Below are 23,438 nucleotides of genomic sequence, written 5' to 3' on the forward strand. Positions count from 1 at the left end.
TTGCTTGCAGAGAAGCATTGCTGGCTGAGATGGGCGTGGCTGTCCGGGAGGATGGCGGTACTGTGGGTGTCTTCTCTCCAAAAAAGGTGTGTGAGGGGTTGGTCACAGAGGCCTAGAAAGCTCTCTGGATGCCTGGAGAAGAGGGTTGGATGTGCTATGATGGAAGCCCTAACCTAATCCTTTGCTTCTGTGCCTCTGATTTATCCCTTTGTCATCTGTTTTCCATTCCTCACGCCAGTCTGTGTCACGTGGCCATCTCAGAGAGTCAGCTAGAGAGTTCAATGCTTGGTAAATGCTTGTAGCCAACTACTGTAGGGTCCATTGAAAATGACAGTCCCTATCCTTTAGGGACTGCAAAGCTCTGTCAAACCTAGCTCTTTACATACATGTGTGCAAGGGTCCTCTCAGACTCTCAGGATGCACTGGGAGGACGGCTTCTTCAGGAGAGGGGTGGAGCTGGGAAGCACTGGGGCATAAGCTGTCTGCTTAAAGAGTTAACTTAAAAAGCTAACTAGGCACTCGGGAGGCAGAGGCAGGCGGATTTCTGAGTTCGAGGCCAGCGTGGTCTACAAAGTGAGTTCCAGGACAGCCAGGGCTACACAGAGAAACCCTGTCTCAAAAAAACAAAAACAAACAAATAAACAAACAAAAAAAGCTAACTAGGGAAGATGGCTGGAAAAAGATGGAGGACTAAGTCTGACAGAGGGTTGGTCTTCAGCATCCCTGCGGCCTAGAGATGCAGCAGCTGAATTTCTTAGGAAGATCGTTTGCAAAATGGACCTTGAGAAATAGACATGACTTGGGTAGAGAGAGGTTGTGATGACGTGAGGCTAAAACATGCGTAAAGCATGTTAGGCAGCATGGGATGTGCTGCTAGACAGCTAGTAGGTGCTCCATAGAGCTTCCCTGAGGTGGAAGGAAGCAAGGCCAGTATGGTCAGGCCCAGTCAGGCACAGAACAATACTTAAAACACCTCACCAGATGTCGTGAGACTGGCCTTAGAAAGTCAGCATAGCTACCAGATGTCGTGGCACATGCCTAAAATCCCAGTACCTGAGCATTGGGTGCTGAGGTAGGAGGAGCTCAAGGTCGGGGCACCCTGGGCTACATGGTGAATATAAAGTTAGTGTGAGCTTTATAGTGAGATTCTGTCTCAAAAAATAAAGGTTGGCAGGATGTGATGGTGTATGCCTTTAGTTCCAGTGTTCAAAAGTGTAAGTTCAAAGATAGTCTGGTCTACCTAGTGAATTTCAGAGACCATGTCTCCAAAAAGGAGTTCTGTTCAGTGGTAGAGTGTTCGCTCAATTCTCAAGGTCCAGTGGAAGAGTGTTGCCCATTCTCAAGGCCCTGGGTTAAATTCTCAGCAGGAAAGGAGAGAGAGGTAGAGATTCAGAGGCTGGGGGTGGGAGACTTAAAACCAAAACCAAGGCGGTGCAGCTGGGGTGTACACAGATGGAGGGATGATGCAGAAGCCAGTCTGAGCAGAGCAGGAACTTCCAGTCCCACCAGGAACCCAGCCTGGCCTGTCTGGTACATAGTACAGAACAGATGAGGATCAGGCCCTAAAGCAGACATACTGCTCTGGCTAGTCAGTTAGGAGAGGTTCCACAAAGAGGAACCTACCTAGTTCCAGGTAGGCCACGGGAAAGAGGCTTACTTTATTTTGTGATGTCAAGATCGTCTAGAAAATTCAGCAAGCAGGAATCACTGAGCCTTTAATTACAAATTTGTGTGCACACATCACTCTCTAGTCTTTGAGATTTCTTTCTTTCTTTTATGTGTTACTGATGTTTCACCTGCACGTCTGTGTGTACACCATGTGCACTCAGTGCCTGAAGAGTTCAGAACAGGATGTTGGGTCCCCGTGGAACAGGAGTTACAGGAGGTTGTGAATAGCTACGTGGCGCTGGGAATGGAGCCCTGAAGAGCAGCCAGTTCTCTTAACAATTGAGCCATCTCTTTAGCCTGAACTCATTGCCTCATTCTTTTTTCTTTGTCCTTTTTTTTTTTTTTAATTTAATTTACATCCCGATATCTCCTGGTTCCCACCTCTCTGTCCTCTCTCCCTTTTTCCTCTAAGAGCATAGAGCCCCCTTTCCCCATGTTGGTTTTTTTTTTTTTTTTATTACATTATCTGTGTCTATGTGTCTGCACATGCACATACATGGGCGCCATGTGCGGTGATCAGAGGACAGCTTGAAGGAGTCGAGTCTCACCTTCTACCATGTGGGTTCTGGGAATCGAATTTAGATTGTCAGGCTTGGCAGCAAGCATCTTTACTTACTGAGCCATCCTGTTGCTCCCACGCCACCCCTTAAATTAAAACCTTTTTATTATTGTGTGTGGGCGTGTACAAAGTGTGTGTCGGCGCATGCGTGCCACTGCGCTCATGTGCAGGTCAGGGATGGCTTTGTGTCATTTGTTCTCTCCTCCCAGCTTTATGGGGTGCTCTTGTTTCAGTTCTGTGGGTGTCCTGAGGCACCCTGACCAAAAGCCACATAGGCAAGGGAAGGGTTAATCCAGCCTGCACTTCCAGGTTCTAATCCATCATTGCAGTAAGTCAAGCAGGAGTCCACATTCCGCACATCCCATCCACAGTGAGGAGCAGAGAGGCTACAGTGCCTCTCTTGTGTTGCTGCTTGCATCTGGCTTTCTTCTGTCTCACTTCATGATCAGCAACCTAGAGAATCGAGCTGCGGTGAGCCAGAATTCCCTACATCAGTTAATAATCAAGATTGTCCCTCACAGACATGTCAGCAGGCCAGTCTGCTCTGAATAACCCTAATTCAGATTCTCTTCATAGGATTCTAGGTTGTGTTACATGATAGCAACCAGTGTACCTGGGTTAGGGGATGGGACTCAAGTGGCCAGACTTGGGTGGCAAGCAACTAATTTACCTACTGAGTCATCTTGCTGGTCCTAGCTTCAGTCTTTTAGCAATAGTGTTTGCATACCTCTCCATTTCAAACATTATCTTGCTTTTTTTTTTCATGGAGCCAGAATATTGTGTTGGATGAGGGCAGTTTATTTTTAGTAAGCTTTCTACTGATGGGCATTTAATTTTTTTTTTTTTATATTCTCTGATAGTGTGAGTACTGGGTGGTACAATCAATAATCTTATAAATAGATGCGAAAAATTAGGCATGGTAGTACATGCCCATAATCTCAGCAATCAGAAGGCCAACGCAGGAGAATTGTCAGAAGTTTCAGATCAGCTAGGGCCACACAGACCTCACCCCTCACCCCAAAAAAAGATTGTTATCTGTAAGAGTAATTTTTTTTTTTTTTGGTTTTTCGAGACAGGGTTTCTCTGTATAGCCCTGGCTGTCCTGGAACTCACTCTGTAGACCAGGCTGGCCTCGAACTCAGAAATCCGCCTGCCTCTGCCTCCTGAGTGCTGGGATTAAAGGCGTGCGCCACCGTGTCCAGCTAAGAGTAAACTCTTAGAAGTAGATATTTAGAGTAAAACAATAGCCTTTTATTAATTAATTTTTTTTTCAACACCAAGTTTCTCTATGTAGCCCTGGCTGTCTTAGAACTCACTATGTAGACCAGGTTGGTCTTGAACTTAGAGATCTGCCTTCTTCTGCCTTCCAAGTGCTTGGAATTAAGGTGCCCCGCTTGATTTTATTTTTTCAAGTAAGGTTGCCTTGGCTAGCCTGAAACTTCTTATACAGACCAGGCTGGCTTTGAATTCACAGAAATCCACTTGCCTCTCTCTCCTGGGTACTAGGATTAAAAATGGGTATCAGTGTCCTAGCTCTTTATTTTTGTTTATTCTTGTGAAGTGCCAGGGACTGAACCCATGACGGTGTGTGTGTGTGTGTTTACACATTTGTGTATGCAGGTCCTCAGGTGGAGGCCAGACATTGCCGTCTTTCTCACTCTCTTCTCCACCTTATTTTTTGAGACAGGGCCTCTGGGTAAGTGTGGAGCTCACTGACTGATTTTGGCCAGGCCTCCCAGGAATCCCTCTGACTCTACCTCAGCGGTGCTAGCATCATGGGCACAGGCTGCTGGCCCTGGGTTCCATGGTTGTCAGAGATCCTTGTGCCTGCGTGGCAGGCAGTTTACTGATTAAGCCATGACCCTCCCTCTCTATCTCTTCTGATTTTTTTATTCCCTATCTCAGAATTGCTAAGCAGTTCAGGCTGGCCTTTTACATTTTTTTCTTTTTAGTACCTTTACGTGTTTATTTTAGATATTTTGAGACAAGAGTTTGAGTTATACTACAGCTCAGGCTTGGCTAGAGATCACTATGTAGTCCAGGCTGCCTGAAGCTCAAATATACAATAGTCCACTTCCCTGGTCTCCCAAATTCTGGGATTACAGACATTCACTACCACACCCAGCTGTGATTCTAAAGTTCGTCTAGAGACCTGCTATGTGGCTCAGCAGGTAAGGGCACTTGCCACCAAGCCTGAGGCTCTGACCTCAATCCCTGTGACCCACAAGGTAGAAGGCGAGAACTGACTCCTGAAAGTTGTCCTCTGACTTTCACATGTGCACTGGGGTACTAGTGCACCCTCGAATGGTTAGTTAATTAATTAATAACCATGAATAAATAAAAACAAGATCTTGATCTATTACCTGAAGTGCCCTCTGACGGTTCTATTCAGGCCAGTTTATACTCCCCAGGGCGACCTGTAGGAGAGTCCGTTTGTCTTTACCACTTGGTGCCCCAACCCTTGCTTTTTGTTGTTGTTGGTTTATTTTTTAATATTTATTTATTTTTTATTAGATATTTTCTTTATATACATTTCAAATGCTATCCAGAAAGTTTCCTATACCCTCCCTCCACCCTGCTCCCCTACCCACCCACTCCCACTTCTTGGCCCTGGCATTCCCCTGTACTGGGGCATATAAAGTTTGCAATACCAAAGGGCCTCTCTTCCCAGTGATGGCCGACTAGGCCATCTTCTGCTACACATGCAGCTAGAGACACGAGTCTGAGGGTACTAATTAGTTCATATTGTTGTTCCACCTATAGGGTTGCAGACCCCTTCAGCTCCTTGGGTGCTTTCTCTAGCTTCTCCATTGGGGGCCCTGTGTTCCATCTTATAGATGACTGTGAGCATCCACTTCTGTATTTGCCAGGCACTGGCATAGCCTCATACGAGACAGCTATACTAGGGTCCCTTCAGCAAAATCTTGCTGGCATATGCAATAGTGTCTGGGTTTGGTGGCTGATTATGGGATGGATCCCCGGGTGGGACAGTCTCTGGATAGTCCATCCTTAGGTCTTAGCTCCAAACTTTGTCTCTGTAACTCCTTTCACGGGTATTTTGTTCCCTATTCTAAGGAGAAATGAAGTTTCTACCCATTGGTCTTCCCTCTTCTTGATTTTCTTGTGTTTTGCAAATTGTATCTTGGGTGTTCTATGTTTCTGGGCTAATATCCACTTATCAGTGAGTGCATATCTAATGACTTCTTTTGTGATTGGGTTACCTCACTAAGGACGATATCCTCCAGATACATCCATTTGTCCAAGAATTTCATAAATCCATTGTTTTTAATAGCTGAGTAGTATTCCATTGTGTAAATGTACCACATTTTCTGTATCCATTCTTCTGTTGAGGGACATATGGGTTCTTCCCAGCTTCTGGCTATTATAAATAAGACTGCTATGTTGATTTATTTTATTTGTTTTTGTTTGCTTGTTTGTTGTTTTTGAGGTATGGTTTCATGTAGCTCAGGCTGGCCTTGAACTTGCTATAGCCCAGGTTGATCTTGAACTCACTGTGGAGTTAATATTGGTTTCAACTTCTGATTCTTCTGCTTGCATCTCCCAAGTGTGACAGATATAGCCATGTGCTGTCATCCCTGGCTTCCTTTGTCTCTTTCAATACCCTTTGTTGGTCAGACCTTATCAATGTGATTGGTGAACAGGAGTCTTGGGGTAGTTTGTACTTCCCTATGGTGGTGGGAATACACATTTCTCAGATGTTTCACAGTTCTCAGGAGAGCTGTTAGGCTTACTGGCCAAATGGGTTTGGTTGGGCTAGCTATAACATAGGTATGGTGAGGTGCGAAGTTGGGCAAAGCTGTAGTTCGTCTTGGAAAAAGTAAAGACTCTAAGGGAAGACTCCTCTTGCCAGGACCCCTATTATCAAGCCCAAGGACTTCCTAAATCCGTGATTTCAAATCTGAGCTTCCTTCCCAAGGGCTGATGTTGGGAGTGGGGAGCAGGACCTCCCCACCTCAGCCTGGGCTGATTGGCCCCTTGCTTATCTGCTTGATATCCGAGACTTCTAGATAAGGTTTCATTTGAACAAAGAGTTCCTGGGCTGAGCAGAAATTGAAAAGCACTGCCCCAAATCATGTCCCCTCTCCCTAGGGATAGATCACTTTCAGCTTCCAGAGCCCATCAGTGTCTGCCAGTCTCAGGACAGGTCTGACACCGTAATGTAGGAAGGAGATGTGAATGTCTCTCGAGGCAGTTCTGGCAGCCTAGGGAGAAGCAGGCCGGTGTCCTGGACACAGTCCTGGGCTCGCATTGCACAGTGGATCCCAGAGAAACTTTGGGCTTCTCCTCCTAGCTGTTTTGCCTCTATGCCCTGTGCTTTTTGGCCTCGACACTTCTGCCAGTCTTTCCCCCTCTGAAACCTCTTCCTTCTGCATGTCAGTGCCTTCACTGTCCCCAAGGCGCATCTCATCCTGCCTTTCTCACAAGGTCCTGCACAGCTCGAGCTCCCTGGTTGTCTTTTGTCTTCCTTGCATGTGAGTTGCTACAGAATAGTGGACTGCTCAACTCCTGGGAGCAAATCAGTGAACAAATAATCCAAGCAAGGGTGTGGGAGAGTCAGCAGACTCTATGGCCATGCAAACCTCTTTCTTTCTTTCTTTCTTTCTTTCTTTTTTTTTTTTTTTTTGAGGCAGGGCCTTACTATGTAGCTCTAGATGGCCTGGAACTCACTATATAAACCAGGCTGGCCTCTGGGTCAGAAATCCACCTGCCTCTTTCTCTTGAGTGCTGAGATTAAAGCTGTGCCCAGGCCCAGGTCATTTTCCCCATTGGTAATGAGTGGTGTTTCCACACCAAGTCTTGCCTTCCCATGTTGGCTCTGATTGCCTGATAGGCCAGCCAGCCAGCCGTGACTGTATCTGACTCATCCCTGTCGCGCCCATAACCACCCCGAGGTGAGTTAGAAAGCTGAAGCAAATCCTTGTATAGAATGGAGGCTTCGTTGGTTGAAGGGCTTAGGAAAGCTTTATGGAAGGGGCATTTGAGACAGACCCCGAGGGACATGAAGTGAATGGCTTTGGTGGTGTGGGTGGAGATGGAAATAGTCTGTACCGGGTGTGGGAACACGGTGGGGCTAGCAGCTCCCTCTGCAGTCAGAGGCTCCCAGGCCGTTTCTGAGCAGTACGCTGGACACGAGCACAGAGGGGGAAAAGACCCTCAAAAGGCTTGGACATGTGGGCGGGCTCTCAGGGAGGAGGCCAGGGAAGCCAGAGTGTGAAGCGGAGCTCTCGACAGATGGGCGTGTCCATCGCCGTTTCTGGCCATCAGGTGGTGTGGGTGGGAGGCTGGGACCCCAAAACTCCCGCAGGTCTGAAGAGGGATGGTACAGGGGTGTGGGCCCAGGCAGCGACCATAGGGAACAAATTCATTGTGTTCCCCAGAGGTACATACTTGGGGAGGGGAGGGGGACATAAGACAGACAGATGATAATGTTCTGTGAAGGCAGGGAGTGGGTTACATGCTCACCGCAAAGCAGCCTAGTGATCAGCCAGGTATGTGAGGCCGTGGGCAGGAACAGCAGCTGGAGTAAGTGCCTCTGGCCTTAGGTGAAGAGTCTCAGGGAAGGGATAGAGTCTGCTGCAAGAAACAGCAGAGCCATGCTATGTATCCCAGGCTGTCCTTGAACTCGTAACCCTTTGGCCTCTGTGCCTGAATTATAGATATACACATCATGTTCAACTTCTGTTTGATTTTAAGAAGGGGGTTGGTGACACTTGTTTTTTCAATTATTAAAAGTAATCCATGCTTATAGAAATTCAGGGTATAATGGAGGGTGGGGTGTACCCATCTCCTGACTGCTCCCTTCTCTTCCTTCCCAGAAGTTACAAGGCAGATTTGTGGGATTCAGAAGCGATGGGGCTTGGGCCATAGAAGGGACACACACACAAAACAGCGTTGGTGCAGGTGGAATCCAAGGCTTCCAGCCAGGGAGTCTGCAGTGCTGCAGCACGGACAGAGACAGGCTCCAGGACAGGCTACCAGGGGTGGGGTTCGGGGGGGGGGGGATGCCTTTTTAGGCCTAGTTGTGACTGAAGATGCTTGAGAGTTGGGAACCAGGGGTGCTTGGAGAAGGATGGAGGGTGGAAAGTTCCCTGCCATCGTAAGGGCAGGATGAGCAGTACCAAAACTAGAGAGATGTCCACTCCTGCCCCCTGCTCCCTTCTTCTCTGTGGCCATTCTTACTGATTATCATGAACCTTTAGCTCTGAGCACCTCTGCCTCTTTACCTGCAGACTCCCCACCTGGTAAATCTGAATGAGGACCCCTTGATGTCTGAATGTCTTCTCTACCACATCAAAGATGGCGTCACCAGGTAAACACTGCTGCACCCTTCGGGGTGGTGTGTGACTGCAGAAGGACTGACACGTTGACCACTGTGATCCTCTCTTTGGTGGCCACTGCAGATTGTCCAGGTCCCTAGACAGCTGCTTCCCTGATTGCCCCTTCAGATGTTTTTCTTTTCAAAGACTTTATGTTTATTTATGTGCATGTGTCTGCGTCAGGGAATGCCACGTGTGTGCAGGTGTCCACAGAGGCCACAGGAGGCACTGGATCCCCTGGAGCTGAGCTATGGCTGGTTGTGAGCTGCCTGACATAGGTCCTGGGAACCAAACTTAGGTCTTCCTTAAGAGCAACACATGTGGCTGTGTGGCTGGGCATGGTGGCACATGACTTTAATTTCAGTATTTGGGAGGCAGAGTCAGATGTATTTAGAGAATGAGTCCAGGATGGCCAGGGCTACACACAGAGAAACCGTGTGTCCAAAAGGAGGGCAAAAAAAGTAGTACAAGTACATGCTCTATGATCCTTCTTGGCCAAGTCGGAGCCATCTCTCCAACCATGCGCCCCTCCCCCACTCCCCCACTTTGACCCCCAGTTTTTTGGCGCGGGGGTGGGGGGTAGGGTGAGGTTCGAGATAGCGTTTCTCTGTGTAGCCCTGACTTTCCTGGAACTCACTCTGTAGGCTGGCCTAGAACTCAGAAATTCGCCTGCCTCTGCCTCCCAAGTGCTGGGATTAAAGGTGTGTACCACCACCACCCAGCCCCTGCCTCCTGTTTTGAGACAGGGGCTTACTATGTAGCCTAGGCTAGCCTCAAACTCAAAAATCTCATGACTCAGTCTCCCAGCTATTGAGATTATAGATGTCTGTCTCCCAGGTATTGAGATTATAGGTGTATAATGTATAATATATGCATACCTAATTCCTTTCTGATTTTGAAAAACTGTTGAGGTCCCCAGGTCAGCAACTTGGCGAAGGGCAGGCACTTCTTGGCACCTTGGTGGGGGTGGCTCCCGGGGGAAGAGGTCTTACTGGGGCAGAAGACTGGTGGGAAATCGACTGCTGCTCTCTTAGCCTCTGACATTCCTTGATTGTCCTTGCTGAGGCCCTGGGGGAAGGCAAAAAGAAACCTTGCCTGGCCCCATGCTGTTGAGAGTCAGTGCTCATACTTGGCTCCAGGGTTGAGCCAGGTGGCTTGAATAACTGCTGCTAAGAAAACATCCTGTAGTCAAAGGCATAAGGCTGCCCACCCTCGCCTGGCTACCCTTGACCCTTTGCTGCATAATGGACAGATGTGGGACTTGGCCTTAAGGATCAAGGATGCCTCGGCTCAAATCCCAGCTTCAGTATTGCTTAACTGTACGATCTTGGCACATCTCCCCCCACCCCCCACCCCCGGACCCCAGTGTCCTTGTTTGTGAAATGAGATTAACATCTGACTCACTGAGCTGGATGAGCTGGTACTCCTGGTACTTAGGAGGCAGTTGGTAAATACTGAACATGCTTAGAAAATGTTGGCCATTGCTCCCCCAGGGTTGGCCAAGTAGATGTGGACATCAAGTTGACTGGCCAGTTCATCCGGGAGCAGCATTGCCTCTTCCGCAGCATCCCTCAGCCTGATGGAGAAGGTAATGGTCAGGGGGGAGAGCAGAATGGCTAAGATGGAGAGGGGGCCTAGGTACCACACAGAGAGCGAGCCATGCAGAAGAGGGGTGCTTCCTCTCCGTCTGCAGCGCGAGCTCATGGGTAAGCAGTGTGGTGATGGCTGTATGCGTGGCTGTGGACAGCTGGGGTCTTGAGGCACAAGTAGCACGTTGCTGTACCTTGGAGAGTGGGGTCTGGGTAATGAGGAAATAGAAATACTGCCTTCTTCATTCTTTTTTTCCCCTTAGCATTATGGTAATTATGTTTGAAACCCATCTTTGTATCAATGGGATATCTGAATTTGTCTCTGTGGGAAACTTGGGTCAATACAGCTATGGTGGCAAGGTTTCTGAGAGCTAAATGACCTTGGTATCTCTGTGGTTCCAAAGCTCTTGGGCCCTTTAGGCCTTACTCTAACTGTAAAGTTTTTAAGAATCCCAGGTTCTAGCCAGGCGTGGTGGCATGCGCCTTTAATCCCAGCACTTGGGAAGCAGAGGCAGAAGAATCTCTTGAGTTCCAGGCCAGCCTGGTCTACACAGCAAGTTCCAGGACAGCCAGGGCTACACAGAAAAGCCCTGTCTTGAAAAACCAAACAAACAAAGAAATCCAGGTTCTGAGGGTGACAGCTTGTTTGACATATCAAAGCCTTGAACAGCTTAGAGTGTGCTGTTGGGAACTGAACCTGGAGCTTCAGTCATGTGCCTGCCAGACAAGCACTCTTAACACTGAGCCCTGTGCACTAGCACTGAGCCCTTCACCCCAACACATTTTCTGTTTGCTTTGGGTTCTCTCTGTGTAGGTCAGACTGACCTTACACTCTTCATTATATTGCCTCAGCGACTCAAAGACTAGGAATACAGGTTCTATACCTGGCTTTCAGCACTTTTGTGTGTGATATGTGTCTGTATGGGTATGTGTGTGTGGTGTGTTCATATCAAGGCCAGAGATTGACATCAGTTGTCCTCTGTAATCGTTTCCCTGGATTCTTTTTTGGTGACACAGTCTTTCTGAGAACCTAAAAGCCCAATGATTCAGCAAGACTGGGTGGCCAGGGAGCTCCAAAGAGCCACCTTCTCCACTCCTCTCAGCTCTCTGGTGACACTGTGCATTACCACGGCCAGCTCATACTGGCAATAGAAAACTCAGGTCCACATGCTAGTGCAGCAGACACTAAGAATTAGCCAGAATGTGCTTGGAGGCAGAGGCAGGAGGCTCACTTGAGCCCAGGAGTTGGGTGGGAGCCTAGGCAGTGTGTAGAGACCATTAAGAAATTAAAAAAAGGGCTGGTGAGATGGCTCAGCAGTTAAGAGCACTGACTGCTCTTCCAGAGGTCATGAGTTCAAATCCCAGCAATCACATGGTGGCTCACAACCATCCGTAATGAGGAAACAAATAAAAAAACCTATGGGCCGGAGCAAGCAGGGCCTGGAGCAGGGAAAAGAAAGAGAAAAAGAAAGAAGGAAAAGATTCAAGTGGCTTACAGCTCAGGTTAAGACATTCAGTTTCAGTTTGGTTCAGGGTTAACAGATTGGTGCAGTCAGTCTGGTCCCCATGGTGAACAAGTGCTTCCTCTTTGAGGGGCTGGAAGCAGTTGAATCAGTTCAGAACAGTGAGATATTGCCAAGTTCCTGTTCTGTGGTTACCTCGGGCAGTAAGCTTGCGAAGGCAGATATTACAGTCTGTGAAGCCCTTTTCAGTATGGCAATGTCCTAGGAGTCTATAGTGTGTCAGAGGAGGTGACACATAGGCATGTGGCTATGTGACTGACACCCATGGGGCAAGCCCATGCTCCAGAGTGCATATGTGTCAGAGGAGGTGTGCACGACTGTGACATATGTTACAATAAAAACAGTCAATGTGTCTGTGCTCCAGGGGGTGGGCTGTAAAGGTTTGGTTCATCTGGGCTGTTCTAACGATAGACTTAAGACTTACCAGGGGTAGGTAGAGAAGGTGTAGGCGCTGGGGACATGCAGTAGTTATAGACTGACCATCTATTTTTCTCTTTGAGTTGTCTCACTCAGTCACAGGAGACAGAGCTGAGGTGTCCAGGTTAGGTAATCAGCCCTAGAAAACAACAGAGCTGGACCGTATCAGAGACTGACAGTTTCAGGGGCTGTGCCCTTGGCTGTGTCCCTGGCTGCTGGATTCCTGAGGAAATGAGGGTTGGGAATGTGGCCGATGTGGTAGAGCGCTCCTGTAGCTTGTGTGAAGCCAGGAGTTTGCCCTTCAGTACTGCACACAGCTAACTGTGCTGTGGCTGTGATCCCAACCCCTTGGGGTGTGGGGTGTGGGGAGCAGGGAACCAGGAGTTCAAGGCCATCCTCCCTGTCTCAAGAAAGGTGGTAAAGCACCTGCTCTGGTCTGGAGCAGTCGTCTCACCTGGACCCACTTTCTTCCTGCAACACCACCCCTGTTTCATCCTTTAGATAATCTTTAGATTATCTGCTTTTAAAAAATTGTTAGAATTCCCAGGCAGTGGTGGCATACGCCTTTAGTCCCAGGACTCAGGAAGCTGAGGCAGGCTGATCTCTGTGAATTCAAAGCCAGCTTGGACTACAGAGTGAGTTCCAAGACAGCCAGGGCTACACAGAGAAACCCGAAAAACAAACAAAAGTTGCAATCATCCTGTTGAAATATGTTCTTCTTTAGTGTCTGCATGCGTGTGGAGGTTAGAGGGCAACTTTCAGGGGTCAGTTCTCTCCTTCTGCCATATGCGTTGGGAGGATTGAACTCATCAGGCATGGCAGCAAATGCCTGCACCTGCTAAGTCATCTTCACTGGCCTTGAGTTATCCTAATTTTCATCCGCCTTACCAGCCAGGTTAAGGTCTGGGAGAGCAGGGATTATTGGTCTTTAACCTCGCATATGGCTGTGTATTGGGGCATGATGGGAAATAAATGAAGGTAAGATAGATTGCCCCTGCCAATCCTCTTGCTGTTCTCAGTCATGCAGTGGTACTCTTAGATGTGTCTTTCCCAGTCTTCCTCTGTCCATTGGCAGCTAAGTCACTCTCCCATCACACCTCAGCTGCGAATCTCCTCCCTCACAGACACCTTGCCTGTCCTCTGTCCGTAAGCCAGGGCTCTTTGTGCTGCCTTGGTCCTCCCTGTGCATCACTAGTAGGCCCAGTTTCTGTGTCTGTCTAATGCTGGAGTCCATCCTCATTCCATGGGTTTCTATTACTTGTAATGTAAATTAAAAAAAAAAAATGGGGGCCGAGAGTCAGGCTTGGTGGCCCAGGCCTTCAATCCCAGCCCTCGGGCAGGTGGCTCTCCATGAGTGTGAAGCCAGGCTGTTGTACAGAATGAGCTCCAGCGTAGCCCAGAGCTACATAGTGAGGCCCTACTTAAAAAATGAAACAGTTGTGCTGGAGAGATGAGATGGCTCAGTGGGTAAGAGCACTGACTGCTCTTCCAGAGGTCCTGAGTTCAGTTCCCAGCAACCACATGGTGGCTCACAACCATCTCTAATGGGATCTGATGTCCTTTTCTGGTGTGTCTGAAGACAGCTACAGTGTACTCATATATAAATAAATAAATCTTTAAAAAAAGGTTAGGCTGAAGATATAGCTCAGTGGTATATCCTTAAGTTTAATCTCTAGTCTGTGTATCTGTCTGTTTTTCTGTTCTCTCTCTCTCTCTCCCTCTCTCTCTCTCTCTCTCTCTCTCTCACACACACACACACACACACACACACACACACACACACGCACACACAGAGTAAATAAATAGGAAAAGTCTAGACATGGTAGCACACAGCTTTAACCACAGCATTTGGAAGGCAGAGACAGGCAGATCTCTGACTTGGAGGCTAGCCTGGTCTACATAGTAAGAGTTCCAGGTCTACACAGTGAGACCCTTACTCAACAGATAAAGGAATAGATAAGTAAATAAGTCATGTTTGCATATTATCATTATATTTTCAACTATTCTGTGAATAAAGACTTCATTATCCCAATTTATAGAAGATTCCAAAGCCTAGATAGTTTGTTGAGTATCACTGGCTCAGCAGTCATAGGTCTTGGGTCTTTGGAACTGGAGGGTCCCCCAGTGAAAATAAGATACCACTTCTTTTTTTTGTTTGTTTGTTTTTGTTTTGTTTTTCGAGACAGGGTTTCCTCTGTATAGCCCTGGCTGTACTGGAACTCACTCTGTAGACCAGGCTGGCCTCGAACTCAGTAATCTGCCTGCCTCTGCCTCCCAAGGGCTGGGATTAAAGACATGCGCCACCACCGCCAGACTAAGATACCACTTCTTAATGTGGCTGCTTGTGCTCCTGCAAGCAATGGGCTCACAGATAGATGTTTGGGTTGGGATTTATTCTATTTGTTTGTTTTCTGCGGTAGGGTCTTAACCATGTATTGAGGCTGAGCTCACATCACTATGTAGCCATCCTTCAGATTTGCAGCCATCCTTCTGCCTCAGTCTCCTAAATAATGGGCATTCAACTATGTAGTACCATGTCCAGCTCTAGTTGGGCTGACTTTATTTATCCTATGCTGGCTGTGACTTGAGAAGATTAACCAGATGGCAGCCTTTTGCAAGATACAGTAGACAGTGCCCACTGGAGGCATCCAGATCTGGGTGGGGACAAGGGGGAATGGGCGCCTGGAAGGCAGCAGTGCTGGGCCCCCTTCTGTCTGGTCGACTGTAGCCTCTGAGAATGATAACTTCTAAGCTGTAGTTAGGGAGCATGGTGGTGGGTCCATATGAGCCGCTGCAGAGGCTTCTGGGAGTCACAGTAGGGTCTCTAACCCTCCTTCTGCTCTTCTTTTCCTGTGCTGCCTGCCACCAGAGGGGCTGTGGCACCCCTGCAGGTACTGGGGTGGACCTGGTGGTGCATGTGTGCTTTGGGGGTGAGACAAGGTGGGAGTCTAACCACAGTACAGCGTTCTGACAGTCTAATCTTTTCCTCTGCTTCCTTTATCCCTGCACTCAGTGATGGTTACTCTGGAGCCTTGTGAAGGAGCTGAGACATATGTCAATGGGAAGCTCGTGACGGAGCCGCTGGTGCTGAAGTCAGGTAGAAGACGTGTCGCCAAGGCTGGGGACATAGCTCAGAGGTAGAGCGCTTGCCCAGCATGCGTAAGGCCCTGCGTTCAACTCCCAGTACCATACACACACACAAAAGCTGTGTTACAGAGTACAGGTCTGGGACATGGCCTTCCTAGGAAGTGCTAGGCAGGGATTTCTGGGCATCCTCTAGGAGGAGACCTTGGGATAGACCAGAATGATCAGAAAGAGTGGGGGCAGGAAGGTGCTGGGAGAAGAGATGTAGATGTGGAGTCTTGCTTTCTCTTGCTTCTCTGGGACATGGGAAGAGGATGCCTTTGCTTCCAGCAGCTCACCAGAGGAAGCAGGTGTTCCCTGGGGTCCACACCTGGATACGCAGGTGCTCCCTGGGGTCCACACCTGGATAAGCAGGTGCTCCCTAGGGTACACACCTGGATCAGCAGGTGCTCCCTGGGGTTCTCACCTGGATAAGCAGGTGCTCTCTGGGGTCCACACCTGGATCAGCAGGTGCTCCCTGGGGTCCTCACCTGGATAAGCAGGTGCTCCTGGATCAGTGAGAGGCACACTGACTCTTGACTGTTTCAGTTTTGGGGTGGTAGAGTAGGGTGGCAGGTTCCCTAGAATCAAGGGCAGGATCTGTGCTTGGGCCTGGGCATGTTTTTGCTGCTGCAGGTGAGCAAGTCTACTCTTCCATTTCCAGGAAACAGGATTGTAATGGGCAAGAACCATGTTTTCCGCTTCAATCACCCGGAGCAGGCGCGGCTGGAACGAGAACGTGGGGTCCCCCCGCCCCCAGGACCTCCCTCGGAGCCTGTGGACTGGAACTTTGCTCAGAAGGAGCTGCTGGAGCAGCAAGGCATAGACATCAAGCTGGAGATGGAGAAGAGGTGCGGGGCAGCTCCCACAGGTCCCACCAACCTCTGGGAGCCTAGTATTCTCCTGTGGGTGATCCTCACAGCTTCTCCTTCCTGTCTCACCCCAGGCTGCAGGACTTGGAGAATCAGTACCGGAAAGAGAAGGAAGAGGCTGACCTTCTGCTGGAGCAGCAGCGGCTGGTGAGGGACACGTGGGGGCCAACAGAGCCTGGGCAGGTGGGCAGACCAACAGTGAAGCTGGCATCATCTCAGCCTAGCTTTGCTGTTGGTGTCCTGGGTGGCACCTAGAAGGACAAGTCAGGAGAGGAAGGGGAAGGGGAAGAAACCATTGCCCTATTCAGGGAGTGAGCACTTGGCCCTGCTGATGACACTCCCTGGACTGCAGAGGTCTGGGCCCCTTGAGATCACTTCGAGTACCATCCTTCATGGAAGATTGTTCCTTAGATGGACCTCATCCCGAGAGTAATACACAGTCATTTGCTGCATAATCACAGTACTGTCAATGACAGACCATGTGCACAGGGGTGGTCCTGTACGATGCTATCAGCTAATAATGTGTAGCTGCCTTGACTTACTCAATGCAGTCTGTAATGCTCACACAATGATGTAATCATTTTAGGACACATGTTTGTAGTTATGTGGCACATGACATATATGCTCAAAACCCCAGAATCAATTAACTGCTACTGATACTTAGATCTGCCAGCTGCTGTTGTAAGTGGTTAATCATCAGACTTAGCTTTGCTGTCCAGACCAGTCCCTGCCAGGTACACAGTCCCTAAGAGGTGGAACAGGTCCTGGGTCCAGGTATACTAACTGAGTGGTTCCCTGTGTCTTCTGATGCAAGGGTGGTCTCTGAGATGGCCTTAGTTCTCTTCTTTCTGGCCCTAGTATGCAGACTCTGACAGCGGGGAAGACTCTGACAAGCGTTCTTGTGAAGAAAGCTGGCGGCTGATTTCCTCCTTGCGGGAGCAGCTGCCCCCTACCACAGTACAGAACATTGTCAAGCGCTGTGGCCTGCCTAGTAGTGGCAAGCGCAGGGCCCCTCGAAGAGTCTATCAGATCCCTCAGCGACGGCGGCTCCAGGGCAAAGACCCCCGATGGGCCACCATGGCTGACCTGAAGATGCAGGCAGTAAAGGAGATATGCTATGAGGTGGCCCTAGCCGACTTCCGCCACGGACGAGCAGAAATTGAAGCCCTGGCTGCTCTCAAGATGAGGGAGCTGTGCCGAACCTACGGCAAGCCAGAGGGTCCTGGAGATGCCTGGAGAGCCGTGGCCAGGGATGTCTGGGATACTGTGGGTGAAGAAGAAGGATGTGGAGGTGGCGGAGGTGGCAGTGAGGAGGGAGCCCGTGGGGCAGAGGTGGAGGACCTCCGGGCTCACATCGACAAGCTGACAGGGATCCTGCAGGAGGTGAAGCTCCAGAACAGCAGCAAGGACCGCGAGCTGCAGGCCCTGCGGGACCGCATGCTCCGCATGGAGAGGGTCATCCCGCTGACTCAGGTAGGCAGCCCCCTGCCCGCCTATTAGGATCCTGCAGCCTCCCCTCACATCCCAGCTTCTTCTCTGTCCTTTGAGAAGGCGTATTGAAGTTCAGTAGGCTTTTTTTTTTTTTTTTTTGAGTTTATGAGTCGCATGCTTTACAGTGTCCAGAACAACACTGACAGTAGATTGTGCACGACACTGACAGTAGATGGGTTGGGGCAATGACTCAGCCATTGAGCTGCCCTTTCAGAGGACCCTAATTCAGTTTCCAGCACCCACTTAGTTTCTTGGAGCTCCAGTGCCCTTTTCTGGTCTGCAGGCACTGCACACCCATGGTGCATACACATGCATGCAGGCAAAGGAAAAATAAACAAATAGAGTCTACAGACTTCAGGTGGTAAATGCTTGCCACCAAAACATGAGGATCTGAGTTCAATTCACAGAACCCATGTTAGGTACAGGTGCACACTTATAATCCTAGTGATGTAGGCAAAGGAATGGAGAGAGGCAGAGCCCTAAGGCTTGATGGCTGTCTGCCTGCTCCACTCTGAGGTCTAGGGCACTAAGGAACCCTATGTCAAAAAACAAGTTAAACACCTCTGAGGAGGACACCAAAGGTTGTTTCTGCCCTACACACACACACATCCTTGGGCACATGCACACATTCACATAGAAATATCTGCATGAAGACAATACAGGTTCTGGACTGGGTATGCTTAGCACATGGCTATAATCTCAGCACTTGAGAGGCAGACACAGGAAGATCAGTAGTTCAAAACCAGCCTGAGATAAGTCTCAAAAAACAGAAGTATAGATTCTGACATCCACCAACCCCCAGCTATCAAATGTATCTCTGGTGATGTGTCTAATAGACTGCCAAGGTGTTTCTGAAGTCCAGTGGTGTCTGAGAACCACTAAGAGAAGAGCACACAGTGTTACTTAGAGCCCGTTCCTGTGTGTACACATAACTGACCGCCCTGATCACTCTGGAGAGTGAATGGGGTCCCCCATCTCCCCCTCCTTTGTATGTATTCACTCAGATAAACACATTTGAGTGTTTGCCATGTGCCCTGTAATACGCAGTCCCTGGGGTTATGTTATCTTCTGCTCTGTTCCAGCCACCCTCTGAGGGACACCACAGATGGTTACAGTTATGGCTTGAGGTTACCAAAGGCTTCCTCTCCAGTGGGGCGTCCAGTCCTGTCCCCTCACCTACCCCACTCTAGCCTCTCCATGTTGGGCATGCTCACAACTCGAGGCCTTGGAACCTGTTGGTCAGTTTGCCTCCCTGGTTTACCCCTGCAGTCTTACTGCTGGCTTCTCACTTCCTTCAGGCCTTGACTGAAGTACTGACCTCTCAGTGAATTCGTGGTGGCCGCCCTTAGCTGGCTTCCTGACCTTCCATACTGTTCTCCGCCGAAGTGGAGCGACCTTAGTTCTTACAGCACTTTTATGGCAAATGCTGTTATTACTGATATCACTACACACACGGGGCTGCTGAGGAAGAGAGAAGTAACAAGCCAAAATGGCCCACAGAGCTAAGAGTGGCAGACAGGATTGAGCTCATACCGTTTAGTGGGTGGGCCCATGCTCATTATCTCCAAACCATACTCTATACCCCATCCATCACTCTGGGCAATTGTCATGTGCTCCTTGAATTATATGCACTCCGGGCGCGGCTCTCCACACATCTCTCTTCTCCTATTCTCTCTCCCAGGATCTTGAGGATGATAATGACGAGTCTGGTTTGGTCACCTGGGCCCCACCGGAAGGGCCAGAAGCAGTAGAGGAGACAGTGCCCAACGACCACTCACCAGCTGTCCGGCCCACCTCACCACCTCTGTCCAGCTGGGAGCGGGTGTCGAGATTGATGGAAGAGGACCCTGCCTTCCGTCGCGGCCGCCTTCGCTGGCTCAAGCAGGAGCAGCTGCGGCTGCAGGGACTGCAGGGCGCTGGGGGCCGGGGTGGGGGACTGCGCAGGCCTCCAGCCCGCTTTGTGCCCCCGCATGATTGCAAGCTGCGCTTCCCCTTCAAAAGCAACCCTCAGCACAGGGAGTCCTGGCCAGGAATGGGGAGTGGAGAGGCCCCAGCTCCTCAGCCCCCTGAAGAGGTCACTGTCCCCCCAGCACCCCCTAACCGTAGGCCTCCAAGTCCCCGAAGACCCCACCGTTCTCGCAGGAATTCCCTAGATGGAGGGAGCCGATCTCGGGGAGGGGGTTCTACACAGCCAGAACCCCAGCACTTACGGCCCCAAAAGCACAACGGTTATCCCCAACAGCCCCAGCCCAGCCCAGCCCAGCGGCCAGGGCCCCGCTACCCACCATACACTACCCCTCCGCGAATGCGACGGCAGCGCTCAGCCCCTGACCTCAAAGAGAGTGGGGCAGCTGTGTGAGTCCCACATGATGGGCAGACAGGGCCTAGTGGGGCCCTTGTTAGGAGGAAGGTGCCCACTGCTTCCCCAAGAAGCCCTGGGGCAAGGAGGCCAGAAAGCAGAGAGCAAGAGAGAGGGAAGGTCCGAGTAGGTGGTAGAAGATGCCAGAGAGTGTGCTGGAGGCTGAGGGAAGGAAGAGGGCGCGGAGTTGCCAGGAGCAAACCAAAGTCAAGGAGGGTCCGTAGGGAGTTGTCTTGGGGCTACCCGTTGCAGGGGGGAGTCCCACAAACGCTGCTATGGGTGGGTGGGTGGGCTGGGGTCTGCATAGCCAGTGTTTGACTTTCTTTTTGAGTGGGTGCAACGGGGAGAGAACCGAGAGTGAGGTGGGTTCTCCTCCCCAGCTCTTGTCTGTCCGTCTATCCGTCTGTCTGTGGTGGATTTCTGTTTCCAGGGAGGTGTGGTGGGATCCTAAGTCATTCCCTTCCCCTTCCAGGCCTCCTGCTATATTTAGGGGACCTGTCTGGTTTGGCTGGGGTCCCACAAAAATGTGGGACCTCTTAATAAAGGATAGCAAACAGCTTGTGGTTGGTGGGTTTTGGTAGCGGTTAAGGTTGTGCAAGTAAAGTATCGTTTTACTAAGCGCGTCATCCCACGTCATTTCTGCATGTGCGTGACCACCTCATCAGCGCTCCACGCAGGCAATGCTGCCATCCTATTTTCTTAAGTTGGAAACCTCCTGTTCTTCTCTCCGGGGTACACAGCCTGTTCTTTCATTTCTGTTTGCTCTGGGTCTCTGCCCAGGTCCTGTACCCTCAGTGTCCTTGACAAAGGAGGGAGGGCTGTGAGGGGCAGTGGGGTCTGTCAGTCTGTCCGTGCCTAGGTGAAGGATTTGGGGTTCTGCCTCACTGACTCACCTCACTTGTTTGGAAGGTGTCTGCTCGGGGAGTGTTGATCGGGCTTCCTGCACCACTTGTGTATTCTCATGTGTCACCCGAGTCACTTGCCCTTCAGCGGGCCACAGTCAACCTCCTGAGCAGCATTTTAAGACTTGCTTTCGAAGCCAGGCATTGTGGTGCACATTTTGAATCCCCACAGGAATAGGCAGATCTCTGAGTTGGAGGCCAGCCTGATCTACAGAGTGAGTTCCAGTGTAGCCAGGGCTACACAGAGAAACCCTGTCTCGAAAAAACAAAAAAGAAAATCACTTTCTAGCTAGGCAGGTATGTGTTGCCCTTCTTTGAATGAAGCATTGGGATGCTGAGACAAGAAAATTGACACAGGTTCAAGACCAACCTAAACTACACAAGACCTGGTTTTAAATGATCACACTTCCCACAACCCAAAATGGTTAAAACTTTTAAAAATAACTTAGATGATGAATGTGAGTGTGGGTTTGTGTGTATGAGTACCATGCCAGTGGAGGACAGAACAGTCTCATCTACATGGTGCGATGCTGGTATCCAACTCTGGTTCTCTTCAAGAAGAGAATGTACCTTTAATCACTGAACTGTCTGCTCACCCTAGAGTTTAAAAAAAAAAAATCAATAATAAAAATTCAGAAAATTCGCTGCCTTTGTCTTTAACTCTAGTTTGAGTAGCACGCTTAGGGATGCCACGTGAGAAGCTTGCAGGTTCACCTGTATCAAGCATAGCCCTGAGCTTGCTGAGTCCCTGAGTAACTGTGCTTTTATCTTGTTACTTAAACTGGGCTGCTACTCTGCAGGGTCCTGAAGCCAGTCAGAGTTGTGCAAGCAGACAGATTGACCCAGATCCTCCGAACTGACCCAGGGCTCTGAGCAGGGCTAGCGTGCCGTTTGCAGTTGGTTTCTTCTTCCCTCTGCTACTGGCTACCTTGATTTTGACACTTTTGATTGCTGGGTTTCCAGAAGCCTGTTGACTGTGACTCGGGACCTGGAGTGTAATGGCTAGTTTGGTAGCAGTGTTTACTTGAGCGGGTTTATGATGTGGTTGGGGAGAATAAGTGTAAGCAAGAAAATGATAGAGTCCAAAGGTCTCTGCAGTCAGGGTGAGCTGTGTGGTGCAACGTAGGAGAGTCCAGATGGGGGGTGGCGGGGAATGCCAGTCTCAGCTACCACTGGGTGACCTTTCTCTAAGGACTGTATCATGTAAATAGGTACTGCCTTTAAAAAATTGAATTCAGTCTTCCACTTCTGTCTTTAACAATGCGAATAGACGGGATTTTATTCAGAGATTTGCCCATGAGTGTCATGTACACGTGCCAGCCTGTGCTCTGCATCCCGTTTCATCCTTAACCCTGCTCCCATTTCAGATGGGGAGACAGGTTTGATTGGAATGAGTTGCCTAAGTGTGTAGTTCTTCGGTGGTGAAGTTAGGGTTCTAACCCAGGCTAACCTGGACTTCATCCAGCCCTCCAGGACAGGGGTATTGTTCTCTCCAGGGGCCACACTGCCCTGTCCCTTGGATCCTTCCAAGTGTATCATAAGCCTGCCCCTAGCTTCTGGTCTCTCCTGCTTTGTGCTATGAACGAGTGAGTGAGAGCCGCTATTTCAGGAGCCTGCTCTAAAATCAGGGGATGTTGCCTGAGCAGTTCTCCGGCTTTCTGGCCCTCTCAGTTTTGGCACTGCTACAATGTCTCCCTTGGTTTCCCTGGCAATGCAGTTTGCTTTTCTTCCTTTGCCTCTTCAGAGGTTTCTTCTGGTTAGTTGTACAGACTCGGGTGTCACCTGAGCTTTTTGTATCGTGAATACATTTAGGGATCTTCTGCTTCTTTTTGTCCCCCATATTTCCCATCCCTTTATACACTAGGTTTGGTTTGAAATTCTTTTCTCTTCTTTTCTTTTTTTTTTTAAATGGGGTTTTGTTTTGTTTTAGGTAGGAGACATTTATATAGTCAGATTGGCTTCAAACTTGTGGTTTTCCTACCCCAGCCTCACAAATTCAGGGATTATGGAGGTTAACTACCACGTCTAGCATTCTTTGCTGATGTTGTTTGTTTGTTTGTTTGTTTTTGAGACAGAGCCTCTCTGTATAGCCCTAGCTGACCTGGAATCTGCTATGTAGACCAAGCTAGTCTCCAATTTTCTTGTCTTCTGAAGGAAGCTGAGATTAAAGGCATGTGTCATTACTCCTGGATGCTTTGCCCTTTATTATTATTATTATTATTATTATTATTATTATTATTATTATTATTATTATTATTGGGATAGAGTCTCACTATGTATCCCCCTGGTACTGGCCTAGAACTCTTTATGTATACCATGCTGGCCTTGAACTCATACAAGTCCACATACATCTGTCTCTCAAGTTCTGGGTTAAAGTATGAACCACCATGCTTAGACCGACTTTATTTTATCTATCTATCTGTCTGTCTGTCTGTCTGTCTGTCTATCTATCTATCTATCAATCTATGTTGGTTTTTCAAGACCGGATTTCTCTGTGTACCCTTGGCTGTCCTGGAACTCATCTTGAAATCAGAAATTCCCCCTCTCCTTCCCCCCACCTCTGCCTCCTGAGTGCTGGGATTAAAGCATGAGCCACC

At 49.3% G+C, this 23,438-nt stretch overlaps 1 protein-coding gene across 6 annotated transcripts in view; it reads left to right on the forward strand.

The window, feature by feature from the left end:
• Positions 1-23,030, forward strand: part of Kif1c (kinesin family member 1C) — a 31,575-nt gene extending 8,545 nt beyond the window's left edge. For 3 of the 6 annotated variants that reach the window (XM_006532320.4, XM_006532321.4, XM_006532322.4), the window contains 8 exons: positions 11-86; positions 8,479-8,558; positions 10,059-10,153; positions 15,108-15,191; positions 15,882-16,068; positions 16,164-16,236; positions 16,948-17,562; positions 19,262-23,025. In XM_006532320.4, the coding sequence (XP_006532383.1) occupies positions 11-86; positions 8,479-8,558; positions 10,059-10,153; positions 15,108-15,191; positions 15,882-16,068; positions 16,164-16,236; positions 16,948-17,562; positions 19,262-19,939 (1,888 nt within the window). In that variant the 3' untranslated portion in view covers positions 19,940-23,025. Of the gene's footprint in view, positions 1-10; positions 87-8,478; positions 8,559-10,058; positions 10,154-14,963; positions 14,986-15,107; positions 15,193-15,881; positions 16,069-16,163; positions 16,237-16,947; positions 17,563-19,261 lie in introns of those variants that run through there. The other 3 variants (XR_003949317.1, NM_153103.2, XM_006532323.4) reach the window with 3 other exon arrangements.
• Positions 23,031-23,438: the final 408 nt, after the last annotated feature.

Source organism: Mus musculus, chromosome 11 (assembly GCF_000001635.26).
Source record: "Mus musculus strain C57BL/6J chromosome 11, GRCm38.p6 C57BL/6J".
In the NCBI taxonomy this organism is placed as follows: Eukaryota; Metazoa; Chordata; class Mammalia; order Rodentia; family Muridae; genus Mus; species Mus musculus.